The 17183-nt window shown below is 44.6% G+C and overlaps 1 protein-coding gene across 2 annotated transcripts in view; it reads right to left on the reverse strand.

Moving 5' to 3' along the window:
• MCUB (mitochondrial calcium uniporter dominant negative subunit beta) overlaps positions 1-8730 on the reverse strand; it is a 79810-nt gene extending 71080 nt beyond the window's left edge. Inside the window, exon 1 of one of the 2 annotated variants that reach the window (XM_075565118.1) lies at positions 8525-8730. In XM_075565118.1, the coding sequence (XP_075421233.1) occupies positions 8525-8578 (54 nt within the window). In that variant the 5' untranslated portion in view covers positions 8579-8730. The remainder of the gene's footprint in view (positions 1-8524) is intronic. The other variant, XM_075565126.1, reaches the window with a different exon arrangement.
• Positions 8731-17183: the final 8453 nt, after the last annotated feature.

The raw sequence follows: 17183 nt of genomic DNA on the forward strand, positions 1-17183 counted from the left end.
CTCACTCTGGTAACCCCTTGAACACGGCTTGGACTACGACCTATTTCCGCTCTCCACTCCCTGACTTCGGCAAGGCATTCATCACTCTATCTCTACAACCGGTACCGGCAAGTATTGTCTACCTTACTACACCTGGCCTGGCAAAGCTTCATACCACACTCCGGACACGCTCCCTTTGCTGCGGGTGCGTGTATTACCACTTCCCCCTTCAGCTCAGGGGACGGGTCTGGTCTGCGGGCAGCACCGGCGTAACATACAGATAGGGAGCCGGTATTGCTGTTCAGGACATACTGACAGGCGCATGCGCGAGCTGCTGTTTGCCTATTGGGCGATATGTACTTACTCGCGAGTGTACTTAAAGTGATTGTCCTTAAACTGGGGTATGCCTGTATGTTTACATTCAAGAGGGAATAAAAAAAATGCCCCACCTTCATATAGTGGCACGTTAATGAGCGTATTATATATGCTACCGTTTTTCTGGGTTTCCAGTTATTTCCATCATTTCTGTACTCCCAGATATAGTAAACAAGATTATAGGCTAAAGCAGTAAAATTCAGGGCATTATTGAAAACCCTGCTCTCTAATTGGATAATGCCCGGAATTTGAACCAATCTGTAATGCCCGGAATTTTAGCAGCTTGCAAAGCGTAATTTTCAATCTGTTTATTTCCCGCCAATCAGCTTTCACAACAGCGGAGACAGGGCAGGTGATTGGTCAGAATGAAGTAACAGCTCTGAGACAGGGCAGGGGATTGGTTAGGAAGTATCAGCCACGGGTTGACTCCTCCCCCTCCCGAGCTGACAGATTTTCTAAGCAGATTCAGTTGAATTGGGGGGGGGGGAGAGAGTCTGCAAAGTTTAGTAAGTGGCTGTTGTATGTGTGTGTAGCAGCAGTTTGTGTGTGTGTGTGTGTGTGCGTGTGTGTGTAGAGCGGCTGTGTTGTGTGTGTGTGTGTGTGTGTGTGCGTGTGTGTAGAGCGGCTGTGTTGTGTGTGTGTGCGAGTGTGTAGAGCGGCTGTGTTGTGTGTAAAGCTGGTGTGTGTGTAGAGTTGGTGTGTGTGTAGAGTTGGTGTGTGTGTGTGTGTGTGTGTGTGTGTGTGTGTGTGTGTGTGTGTGTGTGTGTGTGTGTGTAGAGCTGTGTGTGTATACACAGAGGGGGCGCAGTGTGTGGATATAGATATCTGCAGTGTAAGAGTATATAGAGGTGGATTCATGTATTTACCATTTTATTTTAATAAAAAAAATCTATATAACTATACAAAAGTGTCTATTTCTGAAAAAAAGCCTACATTTAGCCTATAATAGTAATAATCCCCTCAGAACAGGGCATTACTGGCCAGTAATGCCCTGTTCTGAGGGGATTATTATTTAATTATATCACAAAGCTAGAACAGCCACACACAATGTGCCGCTCAACAACACTTTGGCTCCTAAAAATTCTAGCTGGCTCCAAAGTTTTATAACATCTTTTATCCACCCCTGAACCAGAACTTCGTGCTACTTAAATGTTGCTCATAAGTGCAGAAGGGGAATATTCATGTGTTTTGTTTTTTTGTTTTTTTTAAAGTGTGAAAAAGTGACTGTGTACGTTTGTAAATAATGAAAGCGGCATTACCATGAAACTTCAATATATATATATATATATATATATATATATATATATATATATATATATATATATATATATATATATATAGCCGCACTACTGCAAACCCTGCCCAACGCCGTGCTACACAAGCATGACCTTACATTGCACTGCAGAAATATCCAGTAACCAGGCAGTGAAATAGATATATATACGTAATTATACTAATATGCTGAAAGGTTACTATTTGGGTGAAGCACAGATGAAAAGCCTGATTTACTAGTTCTGACGCCGGCCAAACAAAACCTCTACAGTTTGCATAAAATGACATTAGTCCTCCAGCAGGGAACAGCAAACAGTTCCATGCCAGCAAGTCAGCACATCATGAAAAGGCGCTGGCATAGCCAGATGTACTGTATCTAATGCAGCATGTACAGTGCGGTGTATTCTGTGGAATTAATTGCTGTGCTTTTTAGAGAGTTAGGCCGTGATTATACCGGAAACGGCAGACCGAGCACCGCAATAGCAAATGGCTGAAAAGTAATAAAGTTTACATACCAAGCGCAATGCGCGCACAGACACGAACTGCAGGGCGGCAGTCCAGAGAACAGACCTGGGATTTATTTTTTCAGAAGGCGACAGCCACGTCACGTGAGCGGTTCAGCCAATGAGGGTGAACCGCTCACGGCTACGCCTCCCTGTCTCCTCCGGTTGCCTCCTGCCTGCAGTGTACATGTCGCTCGGCCGCACTGCAGCGATGTCACGGGAACACGCGCCTCCACCCTGAGCTGGTATAATCGAAGCCTTAGGCTTTTGGGTGAGAATATGACGTGTTGTAAGAAGAGAATATAAAATCAACAACTGTTTGTCAGATATGCAATGTGTTATATGTCAGAGTGCTTTCACATTACTGCAAAGCGGACACACATTGCTATATGATTGTATGATGCTGTATGTTAACGTTTCGGTCACTATGTTGAGCTCTGGTAGGGACTATACATTGATCATAAATATTAACTTTTAATCCTGTATAAATATTAACTATAGCATACTGTAGTCCACATGAGTGTCGTCTCCTGTTCTTCATATGAGAATCGCACAGATATCAACAATACAACTTGGGGCATATAGTGAGCCTTAGTACACACTTGATTAGCATAGAGTAATGTCACAGGCCCTTTTCCTGTATAATAAAATAGTAAATAATTTAACTGTACTCCACAAGCACATGCTAAGTGTAAGTTAAAAATACCACTGCTGTTATTTCCAAGCCTGTGCTTTCTACAAGGGAAATAAAGCTACCCAGAAAACTGTGGCTTTAATAAAATAACTAACATTATCCCTGGTTGTAACCCCCTACTCCGCCTGTGCCACCTTCCTCGGGGTTCTACACCGCATAGTTGTACTAGTAACATTAACATGTGTGTATTACAAATGACAAAAACCTGACAATCAGGGCCGTGGGATCGCTTCACCAGCACTCATACAGCTGTGGGGCCAGGTCTGCAAGGAAACGGTTAGGGTGAATTCCGACTTAGCGCTACTTAGTAAACATGGGACTAAGTTCCTGTCTCAACGCGCAAAGTGGTCTGTCTTTGTGCCCAGATTGCAAGAGAGTATGCCCACCTTCTGGATGCAGCTCCCTTTCTTACACTGTGCAAGCGGTTAGGTCACACCAGAGCAACGTTACTTCAATTAGCTCTTGGCTGCCAGCACGGTTGACAAGCTAATATGGCAGCCAATAGCCTAAGTGCCCACTCATTTAATCTACAAGCCCTAAAGATACATCTAATAACCCCATTTTCTGTATGCTTATGCGTGGACATAAATGCCCTGTCAATGTTAAAGGATAATGAAGAAGACCTGTGACATCTCTCCACCCACTAAGCACAAAATCAACCATTTATCACTGAGTTTATGAGCTCAGCAGACTGACCTGGCCAAGCTGGCAGCACAGGAAGCATCTCGTTTATCCAATCTCCTAACCCCCAATATATCTCCACACCACCTTGTGATAAACATGATTGACCAAAGCAGTATTACTCATAAGATTAATATCCCATGATGATTCATCAGCTCATCTAAAGAAAATCTAATTAGAAGCAACTAAAACGCATTCTTTGGCGGGGCCTCCGGGCTCTGCTGCCTTGGGATACAGCTGTCCTCTCGCAATTAAGAGAACCAACAACTAGAATGCTGATCTTATTTTTGGATCCTCTGAATATGAACGGTTTACCTTAAATACTCCCCGTGAATACAGCGCTATGCCTCAGTATCTCTAATCTCTTATTGACACGCTGAGAACAGAGGAGGTGGTGTGTGTGTTTGAGGAAGGAAGGAATGCTGAGGCATGCAGAATTCTTTCAATTCCTCATTGACATAAATCGCTAGAGCAGGATCACAGTCACCAGTAGTAAGCTGCTGGTAAAAGGGTTATGCTGTGAGGATTTGTTAAACAGAGAAAGATGTGCTGCTCAAAAGTGTAACGTCTGATATGTTAGAATAGAAAGAGGTTATAAATAAATAAATGGAGTGGAGCACGGCCGCTGCTAGGGATAATTAGCAGCACAATTATATAGAATATGCCATAATGGTAAAGAAAAAGGGTATATGGCTGCAGACGCTACTCCTAAGGAGTAGTCAACAAACAATGGAGACAGGAATAAAGATTACACAACACAGCTGTCATAAAAATTGTGAACAATGTGTTGTACAAACAAAATAAATCAGATACAGGACAAAAAAAAATGGTGGTGTGTGTGTCGAGCACGCGCATGTTAAGAGAAACTTTTGCCTTTTGTAAGTGAAATTGTGTGCTGATTTTTATGATTGTGATTTTAAAGTATGTAAATGCCGTTAGTTGCAAAAGCTGTGTGTGTCCGTCCCAGTACCTCCTCGGGTTTGTGCTCCTTCTTCCCCCCCAACCGGCTATTCGTTTGTTATGCGCAAGCTCATGTGTGGCGGCGCTTGTCGCGTCTGCGCGGGCTGTGTTTGGCGATTCTGCGCATGCGGCACCAGTCGCTTCTTTTAGGTTTTCGGCCAGGCAGGGAGTAGGCGCGCTGGCGCTTGTGCGCTGCGCCCTGTTCGGCTAGGTGCGCGTTCGTCTGAAGGCACAGCCACGATGTCACGGAGCTGGTTCGCCCTCATTGGGCGAACCGCTCACGTGACGCGCTTGCGAGCGGCAAAATCAAATTTGCTTGCTCTGCAAGCATCTAAGCGCCGAGCCTGCTCACGCTGGCCACACACATTGCCTCAATGTGTTTCATAGCGGTCAGCATGAGCGCGCCCACCAGCTCAGCGCCACCCTGTATGAGGCCATAGCAAGCAGGAGTGCAGACAAACGTGCACACGCCTGGCAGTAACAGATTTTCATCTCCATGCAGCACTTTCAGTCCTATGAGATTTTGGTTTGTGTTAGGTGCCAACAAAGAATTTTCACTTCAAAAAAAAAATATCTAAAAAAAAAAAGAAACCAAACTTACATTTCCCTGAAGTACAAGTACGTAGAACAACAGACACTCTGAATGAGACCCCGACATATCGCAAAAACAGCTTTGTCAACGCAAAGTCATTTACATGTTTGACTACTTTTTGCTAGCTGTTATTGTTGTGCATTCTTTATTCGCCTCGTTCCTAGCTCTCCAAGAAACAGATAACGTAGGAAAAAAGAGAAAGTAGCAGACAGATAAACACACTTTCTGACAAACCTTATTCCGCTCATCTGCAGGGACCATTGTAATTGTAATGCTGTATTGCTGCACGTATTTTTACATTGGTGGAAAAAAAAAATGATTGCATCCTTAATCATTTTGCTTCCTTAACACCGAAATTTAAATACACAACATAATTACAGTGGTGTGAAAACTGATTGTTTTGGTACAGAAAGCTCCATTGATGTGTTTTGCGGTGCACACCCTCTGTGCCCAATTGTTCACTTACAACTTGCAGACTCTTTCCAGATATGGGATTTTTCTACGGTTACTATTAAAGGGTTAAAAGCCTACAAAAGGCCATCTAGTAGCTAGGCCAACCTAATGAATTTTCCCCACTACAGAAAGGCACTCTGGATGTAATGCTGCGTGTTCATTTTCAGAAAGGGATCAGATGCTGCTTTATTATATTATATATTATAAATGTAATTCTGAACCATCTGGAATACAGAATGAAAAACATTTATAGGTAAAGCAGCTCACACTAGCAATAGCCCAAATGAAAATAAAATTCTGCAATGGCCACATGCGTCCTAAAATCCAATTCTGTAAAAGGATCCAGGAGTGATCGGCATTTGCACACGATCGGTCATCTTTTGAGGCACGTCCCCTATCCAGGACATCACACAGGCGTACTAGGTTGCAAGGATTGCCAGTATTTATATGTAGCTACAAGGTAGAACTTTTGGAGTTGTGTTGTAAAATATTTTAGGAAAGATCCCACATGGTAAAGCTTGCTCGTGTGGTTTTTTTTTATGCTTCAGGACTTTTAAAATTATTGACTGTTTGGTTAAGCTAATGGACTTTTGCGAATTATAGTCTGGAAAACCACCAATGCACGTTTCAGATCACCTATACATCAGGGTCAAGAGAGACACCACAAATCTATAATAATTCAATGATGTTGGAATTCGGGCCCTTAATTCAGGTCAAGAGCAGTTTTTGCTTCCGAGTATACAGGCCTTAGCGGGAGTAAGCCCCTCCTATAAGGGGTATTGGAGCTCGATACCACATTAACTGCCATTCATGTCAATGGCAATAAACGACACTTCATAGGATCATACTGGATCAGCCTTTGTGGTAAAATGGTTTACTTGACTTTTTACCACCCGTAATCAAGGCATTAGGGTACTTAAGAGTATAGAGTACTTTCTTTACCACAGATAAACACCACTTCCTTTTCTTTACAACCCAAGTTACTCTTACACTTCAAAAAGACAAATATTTTCATTTATTTCTGACGTTGTGAGGTTAACGCTTTGAAAAACCTCTCTAAAAAATAAAATAATAAATAACTAAAAAGAAGGTGGAGAGGTTTGCCCAAACGTTAAATAGAATTTTTGGAAACCAAGCAGATGACTTCTACTCTTTATAAGTAACTTTAGGCTGCGGCCAAGCAGGGAGCGAGCGTGCTGGCGCTCATGCGCGGTGACGTCACACTCCCTACTTGGCTGGGAGATTTGTAGGCAGCTAGGTGTTCGCGCAGGGGGGGGGGGGGAGTGATTCGGGGGGAGCAGCCATGACGTCACAGAGCTGGTTTGCCCTCATTGGGCGAACCGCTCACGTGACGCGCTTGCGGACGACAAATTCAAATTTGCTTGCTCTGCAAGCAGCTAAGCGCCGAGCAGGCGCTTGCTCACACTGGCCACACACATTGCCTCAATGTGTTTCATAGCGGCCAGCGTGAGCGCGACTGCCGGCTCAGTGCCAGTCTGGCCAAGGTCTTAACCACTGTCCGCAATTCCACATGTTCTGTCCATTCAGCTTCATTGACTTCTTGTCAAGACCTTTACTGCAGGTCTCAGTGAATACATCTACAGTATTAAGAGTTATTACATCTGCCTCACCCCAAAGGAAAATATACAGAAAATAAAAAGGCAGAAGAGATTAATGGAAATAAATAATACCTAGTTCTATTTGATCTGTACTGTGTGCTTATTGAAAAAAACACAAATGGCACAATCCTTCAAAAAACATAGGAAATATAATTTATTTGAACAAATATTGTGTGCTATATTATTACTTTTTAGAATTGATATAATAGCAATTATTTCTGAGGATGCACAATTATTGTTTCCTGGGGGGGGGAATTACATCGTATGCACTCCATTAAAATATATATCTACTGTATAAACATGTACAACCGATATGAACAGGGTGAACAGGATATGAAGAAGATAAAATACATCATATCTACAATAAGCTGTTGGTAAAAAGGTCATGACAAAACAAGTTTATCTATTATTTTAACCATTTAGCTTGTAGATGGGTCTCATCTGCAGTGTATAGAGTATCACAGTCATTGCTTGTGGGAACAAATACTATATGCAAAGCAATGACATGAAATATGTGGCTAGTTTCAGCTCATGATTGTAAAGATCTCCTGTAAGCAAAGAAGCTGGGAGACCTAAAGACTGCTCTGATCTGTCATATCCTGACTGCTGGAGAGGGGTTACATCCACCCACAGTGTGTTTTTCAAAGGGGCATTGGTATCCCTTTTTGGTGACCATTGGAAAAGGGGGACGGTAAGAAAATGGGATTCACAAAAACAGACATTAATATTAAGGGTGTCCTACTGTCTTCAAAAAACATTCATATGGGGCCTGTTATCTCATACTGCAATCAAACAAATGTATTATTATAGATGAAAGAAACAGAAGAAAAGGAAATGAAAGAATGAGGCAGAAATAATGGGGAGTTTGGCAGAAGGAACAGGCGGGGGGGGGGGGATAGATACAAGAGGACCGGAACTATTGTGGGGGTGTTGTACATACAAAACCAGCAACATACCCATAATGTAAACCAGGGGGGCTAATGCACCCCAAGTCCCAGCCCGATAGATATTTTGGCCAGACGGCATAGAGAAGCAGGGGGAGAAAGCCATGGGAGCGGTTATTGTAAAGGAGGGGAAACAAGAAGAGAGGGAGGAGAGCGGCAGAGAAGGGGGGGGGGAAGAGAGAGAAGGGGGAGAGAGAGAGAAGGGGGAGAGAGAGAGAAGGGGGAGAAGAGAGAGAAAGGGGAGAAGGAGACAACTGTCCGGATGAAGAAAAGGATACAATTGGACAAAGAGGAGAAAGTTTTTTTTGTGTTTTAAAGGATAGAGAAACAGGAGAATAATGAACAGAGAGAGAGAGAACTCAAACACACCATAACCACAAAGTGATTAAAGTAGTTGGGAGAACAGATGAGCGATCCCATGTGCTGCACTCTGCATGAGTAGAGAGTCTCACCTGGGAGCCTGCAGCCAGGGGGAGCCTCCTCCACAATCCAGCAAGCACTGCCATGTCTGCAGCCCCTTCACCGGCCTCCGTGCAATCCCCTCCCGCTCTGATTACTCATAGCAATGGTCCGGGCAGTGCCTCCTTCCAGCCCTCCCCGGCTGCTTGTTACTGTGCATGTGAAGTACTTCACTTCCTCCCTGTCACTTCGGAGCCCGCGCCGCCTCCACCCCTCCCTTCCTCCTACTCCACTACACCCAGAGCAGGGAGCAGGGCAGCCAGCAGGGGGAGCACACACCACAATCTCACTGTGCAGAGACATTATTATTATTATTCCTTTATTTAAAGCAGCAGTTCATGCAATATCCTGCATGTGTGTTTTTTTTAATAAATCAGTTCTGTAGAAAGAAAGAATACTTTTAGCATTTTCTGTTTTAAAAAAAAACAACTTTGAAAGACCAATTTTCTTGTATTCTATTTTAACAAGCGTGCTTGTTCCTATAGCAACGATTTACATTCCCCATATTTAAAGATGTCGCCAAACTTTGCCGATCAATAGACGGAGAACGAATTGACCGGCAGTTATGCAGTTTTTTAGGTAAGTAGAGATTGCCCACATGAAACTATTGAAGTTAAAAAAAAAAAAAAAAAAAAAAACGGGAGCCTGGACTGCAGCTTTAAAGCAGCAGTCCAAGCAATATCCTACATGTGTTTTTTTTAATAAACCAGTTCTGTACTGTGAGAAAATACATGTAGCATTTAAATGTAGCCCTGGGTAAGTTTGGGCTATATTTCTTTCTCCTTTGCAGTAATCCCTGGTAAGGGCAGGGGTGCCAGGAGTAATCATGGGTTTTCCCCACACACTGCAGTTCAGTGAGTCAGAGAAGGTAGTACTCAGGCCTTGTGTCAATCAGAGGCACAGGGGTGGGTCTACTGGATCTGTACTTACTGCATAGCACATCCTGAATTTAATCAGTTGTCTCTACTCTTAAGAGAGACTCGTCCACCCTATCTGGACTGTGCAGGGCCCTGCCAGTCTGAGGCCCTCCCTTAGGGGAGCGGAGGGGGATCGTTCCTTTTATCTCGCCAGGAGATAAGGGAAGAGCACGGACAGCTTCTAGGGCCCTGACTAGGAGTAATTGTCCAGGGACTTCTTTCGGGTGACAACCTACTGTTGTGCGGCTGAACACCCTGCTGTGAGATGGGCAGTCTGCCATGCATTGGTCAAATAAAGTATTCTTATGATTCAAAATACTTCTCGCCTGAGATTGGAATCTATTAGGGAGAAGCTGATAGAGGTTCCCCTGCAGAGGTTCCTTCCTACCAGTTTGGGGATCTGCAAGAGATGGAGGCGCTATACCAGTGAGTATTACTCAGCTCTACCTCAAAAGCCTGCCCTGATATCCCCTATACCATCGCGGGAGGCTCGGGCCCCCTGTTGCCAGCAGGTTTGCACCACCTTAGACACCGTAACCAGTACACCATTTCCTCTAGGGTACCCTACATGAGATTGGGGGGGGGGGGGGGATGAGGGTTACATAAATCAAATAAAAATGTTATAAAGACATTTTTAATGTTTCTAATGTAGGAAGTATTTCCAAAGTGACAGCCCCCTTCCCCTTCTGATAGGCACTGGCTCTTGAGACCCGCCTTCTCTCTAGCAGTGCACCAATTGTATCTAGTACAGATGCAGCGGCCGTTATTCGAACACTTCACACGGTGTATACCTCGTGTAACAGGGTATGTCCCATCTTACCTGTTTTTCCCCACATAGGATAACTACTACGTAAGCCCTGATAAGTTTCAGGCAGTAGTGGGTTAATCTATGGACAGTGACACCCCCCCCCCCCCCCGGTTTCTTTCCTAGAAGAGGAAGGAAGGAAGGTAGTGTCTCATGGCCTGTGTACAGCCCCTTGAAGGTGGGTACAGTCTATGAGCCTGTCCTTTCTAGATTCTTCTTGGAGGATCTAAAGTTAGTCTGGAGTTATCCTCTGAAGAGAGAGGAAGCAGAAGTCTTGCTCTACCCTCCAAAGGGTGAGGAAGCAAAGGAGTCCAGCTAACCCTCCTGAGGGGGAGGGTATCAGGTGAAGAAATAATGATGTCTGGCTCTTCTCCCTAAGGGGAGTAAGAAGGCTATGAGCCTTCCCCATTGCAGGGCAAGCATGCCATTTTAAGCCGGCTGGCTTAGACAATATCCAGACGGAGTGCCCCAAGAGATGGAAGTGAAAGGCAAAATTATCAATAGTGGCGCTCAAATTATCCGTGTGCAACAGAACAATATCAGTGCAATAGTGAAAAAACAATTATTAATATACAAACACGTATGATAAATGCTGCTGTGACCCAGTGGGGGATTGCTCTCTCAATCCCGTGTGGAGTAGATGAAGTGTTGATCGTTGGGAAGCGCAAACATGTGAAGATAGAAAGAAATATTCTGATGGTGCAATATTGTTGAAATAAAAAGTGAAGATGTTTTCTTAAAGTCTATATGTAGAATACTAACAAATGTGAGGCTGGATAAATGCACGTAATGGTATCTTTAGGTGATGATCCGCCAACTACGGTGAGGGTGGGTGTTTGCCTCAATGGAGATATGCACTCAGGAGAGGATGGGAGGAGGGAGGAGAGGATGGTGGAGGGAGGAGAGGATGGGGGAGGGAGGAGAGGATGTTTTTTCAGAACCTCCTGACAAATTAGATGCATGAAAATATGTATTTCGGGAATTTCATGTAGGGGCAGGAAAAGGAACAAGTGGGCTCATCAGCACACACCAGTCTGTGACAACATCAGATGACTAAAGACGTTAAAATGGCATTGTGGGAAACGGTATATGATGTAAAAATGTCATGAAAAATAAAGATAAATAGTATACAAAAAAATGGAATCACAGAAGGAGCCAAGGTACTTCGCACAGGCTAGGATCGAGTAAGAATGAAGGTCTTTAATAGGGCACGCTCAAGTGCAATAAATTGCCCATTGAAACACACGTCCTTACAGCATCCCCCCTTTTCGGGGCAGACTCTGAATGCCTTGGGGTGGGCTTGTCAGGAAAGGCAAGGTGGAAAGACCTGACCAGAGCATGCAAACCTTGACCCAGCTCCGCTCTTCAGGGCCGTACACCCTCCAGTCGACCAGGTACTGGAGGAACCCTCTAGAGATACGGGAGTCCATCATGATGTTCTGGGTGACATACTCCGGTGACCATCCACGGAAATGTGTGCATGAGTGAATGTATCCCTGGAAAAATTGTTCCTGGTAACCAGGTTTAGGAGAGTGACGTGGAAATTGCAAGGGTGTAGGTTCCAATTCAACTTCATTCACCTTTCAGGAGATCTTGTATGGACCAATAAAGCGCTGCCCCAATTTCGCTTAGGGCTGGTGTAGATGGATATTACTCATCGAGAACCAGACCTCCCTGACGGCATTCAGACGAAGACCTTTTGCGTTTATCCACACCTCCTCTGCATCTCTGCCACCTTGCGAAAAGTCACCAGTATCCCATTCCAAGGGCCCTGGTATCAGGTGCAGGGACACCTACTGCTGAGGAGTCACAAGGAAGGGTAATCGGGTTATACCTTAGTGCCGCGAAGAAGGGAGAGCACTTCAGGGGCTCTTGGGATAGGGAGTTCATGGCAAATCCTGCCAGAGGCAGGAGGTCTGCCCAATCATCCTGCTAATTGGAGACCTAGCACTGAAGGAATTGCTTCAGCAGACAATGGTTAAGTCCGCCTGTGAGGAGGAACCATTCCTGGGAGCACAACGATCAGACAGTCGAAAGAACGATCAGGGGGTAGCTGCTCCTTCTGCTTTTTACAGAAGACGTCCTGAAGGCCAGGTACTCAGAAGGAAGATAATGCCTTTGGTTGGAGCAATGAAGATTCCTCAATGAGCACGGAATGATCAGACCTACAGGATGGGGCCCTCACCCGATACCCAACCGATCTGTGGGTTGTGAGCCCGCAGTCATGGGAGTCCCAGGATAATATAAATGACTGGGAACTGAATAACATCCAGCTGCAGAGCCTGACGGTAGCTGTGAGTAGAGAGGTCTCTTGAGAGATAATGCTGGCGCCCAGCAACTTGCCCCCATGGTCACGATGGACAGAGACAAAGACTTTCTCTTAAGCAAAATGCCGGCTTGAACAGCAAAGGCCTGGTCCACAACGAGCCTGCAGCCCCGAGCCCACAAAACCCAGTGTTGATATGGAGCGCTCCTGCCCGGAGAGGCGGAAGGGTAACATCAGAGGGAGGACAACGATTAACGTATCCAGAGAAGTTCCTCCAACCTTCTCTAGGCATTTCCCGGCTTCTTCGGACAGGATTGATCTATATGCTACTTTTCGCCGCAGTAAAGACACAGCTCGGTAGTACGTCAGAGGTGCTTCACCTCCTCCGAGAGTCACATAACCCCCAATGGTATGGGTTGTGCCATATCAGTAGTTGGTACAGGAAGGAAACAAAATTCCGGAAGAACCGTCAGGATTCAGCGATCACGCCCCCGTTCCTGTTGCCTCCCCAGCATGTAAATGTCCAAGAATTTGGAATTACCCAGTATACCGAGGCTGCTAACAGGTAGTGCACACACTTTTTGGCAACTTGATTGAAGAGAGACCCAGCAATGATTAATGAAACAATAAGCCTCCGGTATTGAGAACAGGGAGTTGGGTAATAGTAAGCCGGATAGAGGTACAGGGGGACACCTCCCTAGGGGGCGCCCCCAAGTAAATCACAGCCCGGCACTAACCACCTCAATAATCTCCCTGAAATACCGCGTGGAGGTTAGGAGTACTCACGAAAAAGCCGTCCCTGTTGGTGCAGGGAATTCTGCAGCGGCTTCCTCCTCTAGTGTAGCTGGCGTCAGCGTGCTCCTCCGGAAATGATGACACAGGGAGAAGGGGGTAGGATGGTCCGTGGTTCACAGCAACTTCAGCAGCCAACGCATGGATGTCTAAAAAAACTTTATTGATCGCTAGCAGCAAACATCAGGCAACCACTCTAACATGTTTCGTCCAGGCTATGGACTTTTTCTTTGAAAAAGTCCATAGCCTGGACGAAACATGTTAGAGTGGTTGCCTGATGTTTGCTGCTAGCGATCAATAAAGTTTTTTTAGACATCCATGCGTTGGCTGCTGAAGTTGCTGTGAACCACGGACCATCCTACCCCCTTCTCCCTGTAAATGTCCAAGGACATGCAGAGGGCGATCAGTCCTTCTAGGTCTGCCGGGATGTCTCTGCAGGTATGTTCATCCTTGAGCCTTTCAGAAAGGCTTTGTCGTAAGGCGGATTCCAGGGCTCCCTCATTCCAGTCATGTCTGCAGCCAATTTGTTATATCGGATGTAGCATTGTCTTGTCTTTTGTTGTATACATTAGGTCACAAACCTAGTAGTATTTCCAAATGGCAGAAATATATATACAATGTAGTGGGTTTGCGTTTTGAGCTTGTTAAGACTGTATGTCTAAATATAAATTGGAAACAATTTTGGGAGGTCTTGTGACCCATCCTCCTTAGTCTAAGCTCGCCCCAACCAACTTATTCAGTGAGTCCTGGAACACACGTGGGAATGAATAGCTATAAGAGCTCTCTTCCCCGCAGGGGAGGGGTGGAGATACATTTGCTGCTGCGACAAGCATAGGAAGTATATATATATATATATATTTGCACTGTTTTGTTTAGATGTTTTTCACTTTGCTTCTCAAATTTAAACCCTTCCGGCATATGCACCCATGCTGTTGGCTGCAGTATTTTGTTTCCCTCTTCTCCCTATGCAGTGCAAGAAATACATAAGACAGTATATAATTGGTAGTGTAGGACATACTGAAATAAGTTTACCGTGACGTGGTTGTAAGCTTGAAATATTTGGGCCAAAGTATTGAATAAAATGACACATATTTATGAAGAAAGAATATAGATTAAATACATAGTAATGTACTAAATAATTTGTAATATTGGATGTAGCATTGGGGCTCTTGTCTTTTGTTAAGTTCATCCTTGAACCTTATGGAAAGGCCTTGCTGGAAGGCGAATTTCAGGGCTCCCTTGTTCCAGCCAATGTCCTATATTCAATCACGTAGTGGGCGATTCCCTTGTCGAATCCGCATACGGTGACCTCAGCATGCCCAAATCATTAAGGAGGGGAGATCCCCTCTCAGACAAAGATGACGCCTATGCCAGACCCTCACCGGCCAGGGGGGACATGATAAACGCCACCTGAGAGTGATGGGAAACGAAGGAGGATGGCTGCAAATAAAAGTGGATCTGGCACTGGTTCAGCAACCCCCTGAAGCCAGAGGGGGAGCCAGCATAATGTTGCGGGTTGAGGATTGTTGGTTCCTTGAGAACTACCAGGATCGGTGCTGCTTGCTGGACCGGAGGAGTGGGTGCTGAAGTGGAATCAGCAGAGGAAGCAGAGAAAAAACGGACAGTGAGGGTTTGCAAGGTGGAGGCATTGGAAACCAATTTCATATCCAATATAACCAGGCAGTTGGAATGAGTCCCCAGCAGTTGGCCTTGAAGGGACAGGGCCTTCTCCTCCTCTGCAGGGTCCATTGCATAGCCTGTGCAATGTGTTAAGTTTGAGTACGTTGATAGTTATTGTCCAATAGACATACCTGATAGGCAGAGATGGGAAGTATAGACCGACCCATACCTGGGATCTGGATCTTAAACAAGTACAAATAGTGGGGTCCGGTTCTGGGGTCAGGGCAGGGTGCGGCAGCATTAGTCAAGGTCACAGTTCCAAGGTCTGAAGAGGAGAGAAGCAGAGTAGTCCAAAGGTAGGCAGAACTGCAGACAGGAATGACAGCGGGCGCCAAGGTACATAGTATTTTGCACAGGCAAGGACTGAACATGAATGAAGCTCTTTTAAAGGGCATGGTCAGGTGCAATCAATTGTCCTTTGAAGCTGAGGCTGGGTTCCTGAATTAGTGGCCATCTTGGTAGTGAGGTCATCAGAAAGAGAGAGAGAGATTTCAAAATCTACATTTTCCATAGCAAACTATGCATTCAGGAATTAATGTCATTTAAGGTATGATGCATAAAATATCTGCAAACTGTAACTGTTTCAAAGTTCTCTGATATCAATTTTGGCCCAAATACCTTGTGTACTGGGATAAGTAGTGTGAGAGTCTGGAAGCATTCCCGCACATCAGATCTTCTCATTAGGACGAATGTAATCATTGATTTTGGTAAGTAGATTCTGATCATTTTATTTTAAGTTTAAATCTTTTTGGATTGCGATGTGATGGCCCTAAAAGCATCCTGGTAAGTGCTGCTACTCAAAGAAAGTAGGACTAAATTAAAAGTCAATATACTCCTAAATTATTCTGGTTTCTTTAGAAAGCTACCTTCTTAAAACAAAAAGCCTTTAAGAAGACTTATGGGCTCACTGTATTCTCTTTACCTACAATGTGCCAAATATCTTGGACACACACCAAATAATGTCTTCTACATGTGGTGCCTGGCTGGACAGACATTTTGACATTGATATATACAGGCTCTGCCCTTGAAGTTGTAACTTAAAATCCTGTTCACCCTGAAGTCACTAAAACGCTACTCTTACAGTATGAAGAAGATAAATGAGAAAGTCCCTAAAGCAAGTGAATTAATTTCATGTCATAAAATAACTGCAATGACCTGAAGCATCTTCTGGTCAATAAGTTATGCATGAAAAGAAGACACTGACGGAGGAGAGAATAAACTGTAAAACCTATCCTAAACTCCATATTAAACAACATCAGTACAAATTATGATTGGCTGATCATTTTTAATGTAGCATATATCTAGTTTTAACATATTACGCTCTCTCACTTGCACATTTGCCTCTACCCCTAGCTACCACACTTTCTCTTCTAAATCATCTTTCCTAAGTTTGCATTCTTTACTGCCATTTTGCAGCCATCTACTCACAACCCATTGTTACAAAAAATCCAGTAACTCCCCCTCCTACTCCCTCATCCTCTCCTTACTATTACTCCAACTATGTTGTGACATATCCCTTAATCCTGGTCCTATCATATACAAATCCTTTCACATCCCACACCCTACCCCAATGTCTCCTTTTCAGCACACACTGACAATCACTCGAAGATCATCCCCATCACCTCTCCCTTCCCTTTTCCTGTGCCCTGTGGAATGCACAATCTGTCTGCAATAATCTTACTGCAATCCATGACTTATACATTTCCAACTCTCTCAACCTTTCAGCCATTACTGAAACCTGGCTCACCTCCTCAGACTCCGACTCCCCTATGATGGTCTTTCCCTTAGTCACACCTCTAGACCAGGGAGTACACAGGGCGTAGGAGCTGGCTCATTTTCCTCTGTCACTGAGGATGAGGTCTCCGTGCTCCTCTCATCATCTCACCCTACATCTTGAGCCCTTGAACCGATTCCCTCACATGCCCATTTTAAAGAAACCTGCTCTTGACCCAACCTCCCTCTCCAACTACCGCCCTACACTGTATCTCTCTTCTCCCCTTTGCCCTCACACGGCCTGTATACAACTGTTTGATTCACTTTCTCTCCTCCCTACTTGACTCTCTGCAATCTGGTTTCCATCCTCTACACTCCACCGAGACCAACAAAAGTGGCAGGTAACAAAAAGAGCTGAAATGTGTGATATTTAACTCATGCCCCAAATCAAAATCAGGCGTTGAGGTTTCTATGAGTAA

This window comes from Ascaphus truei, chromosome 1, assembly GCF_040206685.1.
Source record: "Ascaphus truei isolate aAscTru1 chromosome 1, aAscTru1.hap1, whole genome shotgun sequence".
Classification (NCBI taxonomy): Eukaryota; Metazoa; Chordata; class Amphibia; order Anura; family Ascaphidae; genus Ascaphus; species Ascaphus truei.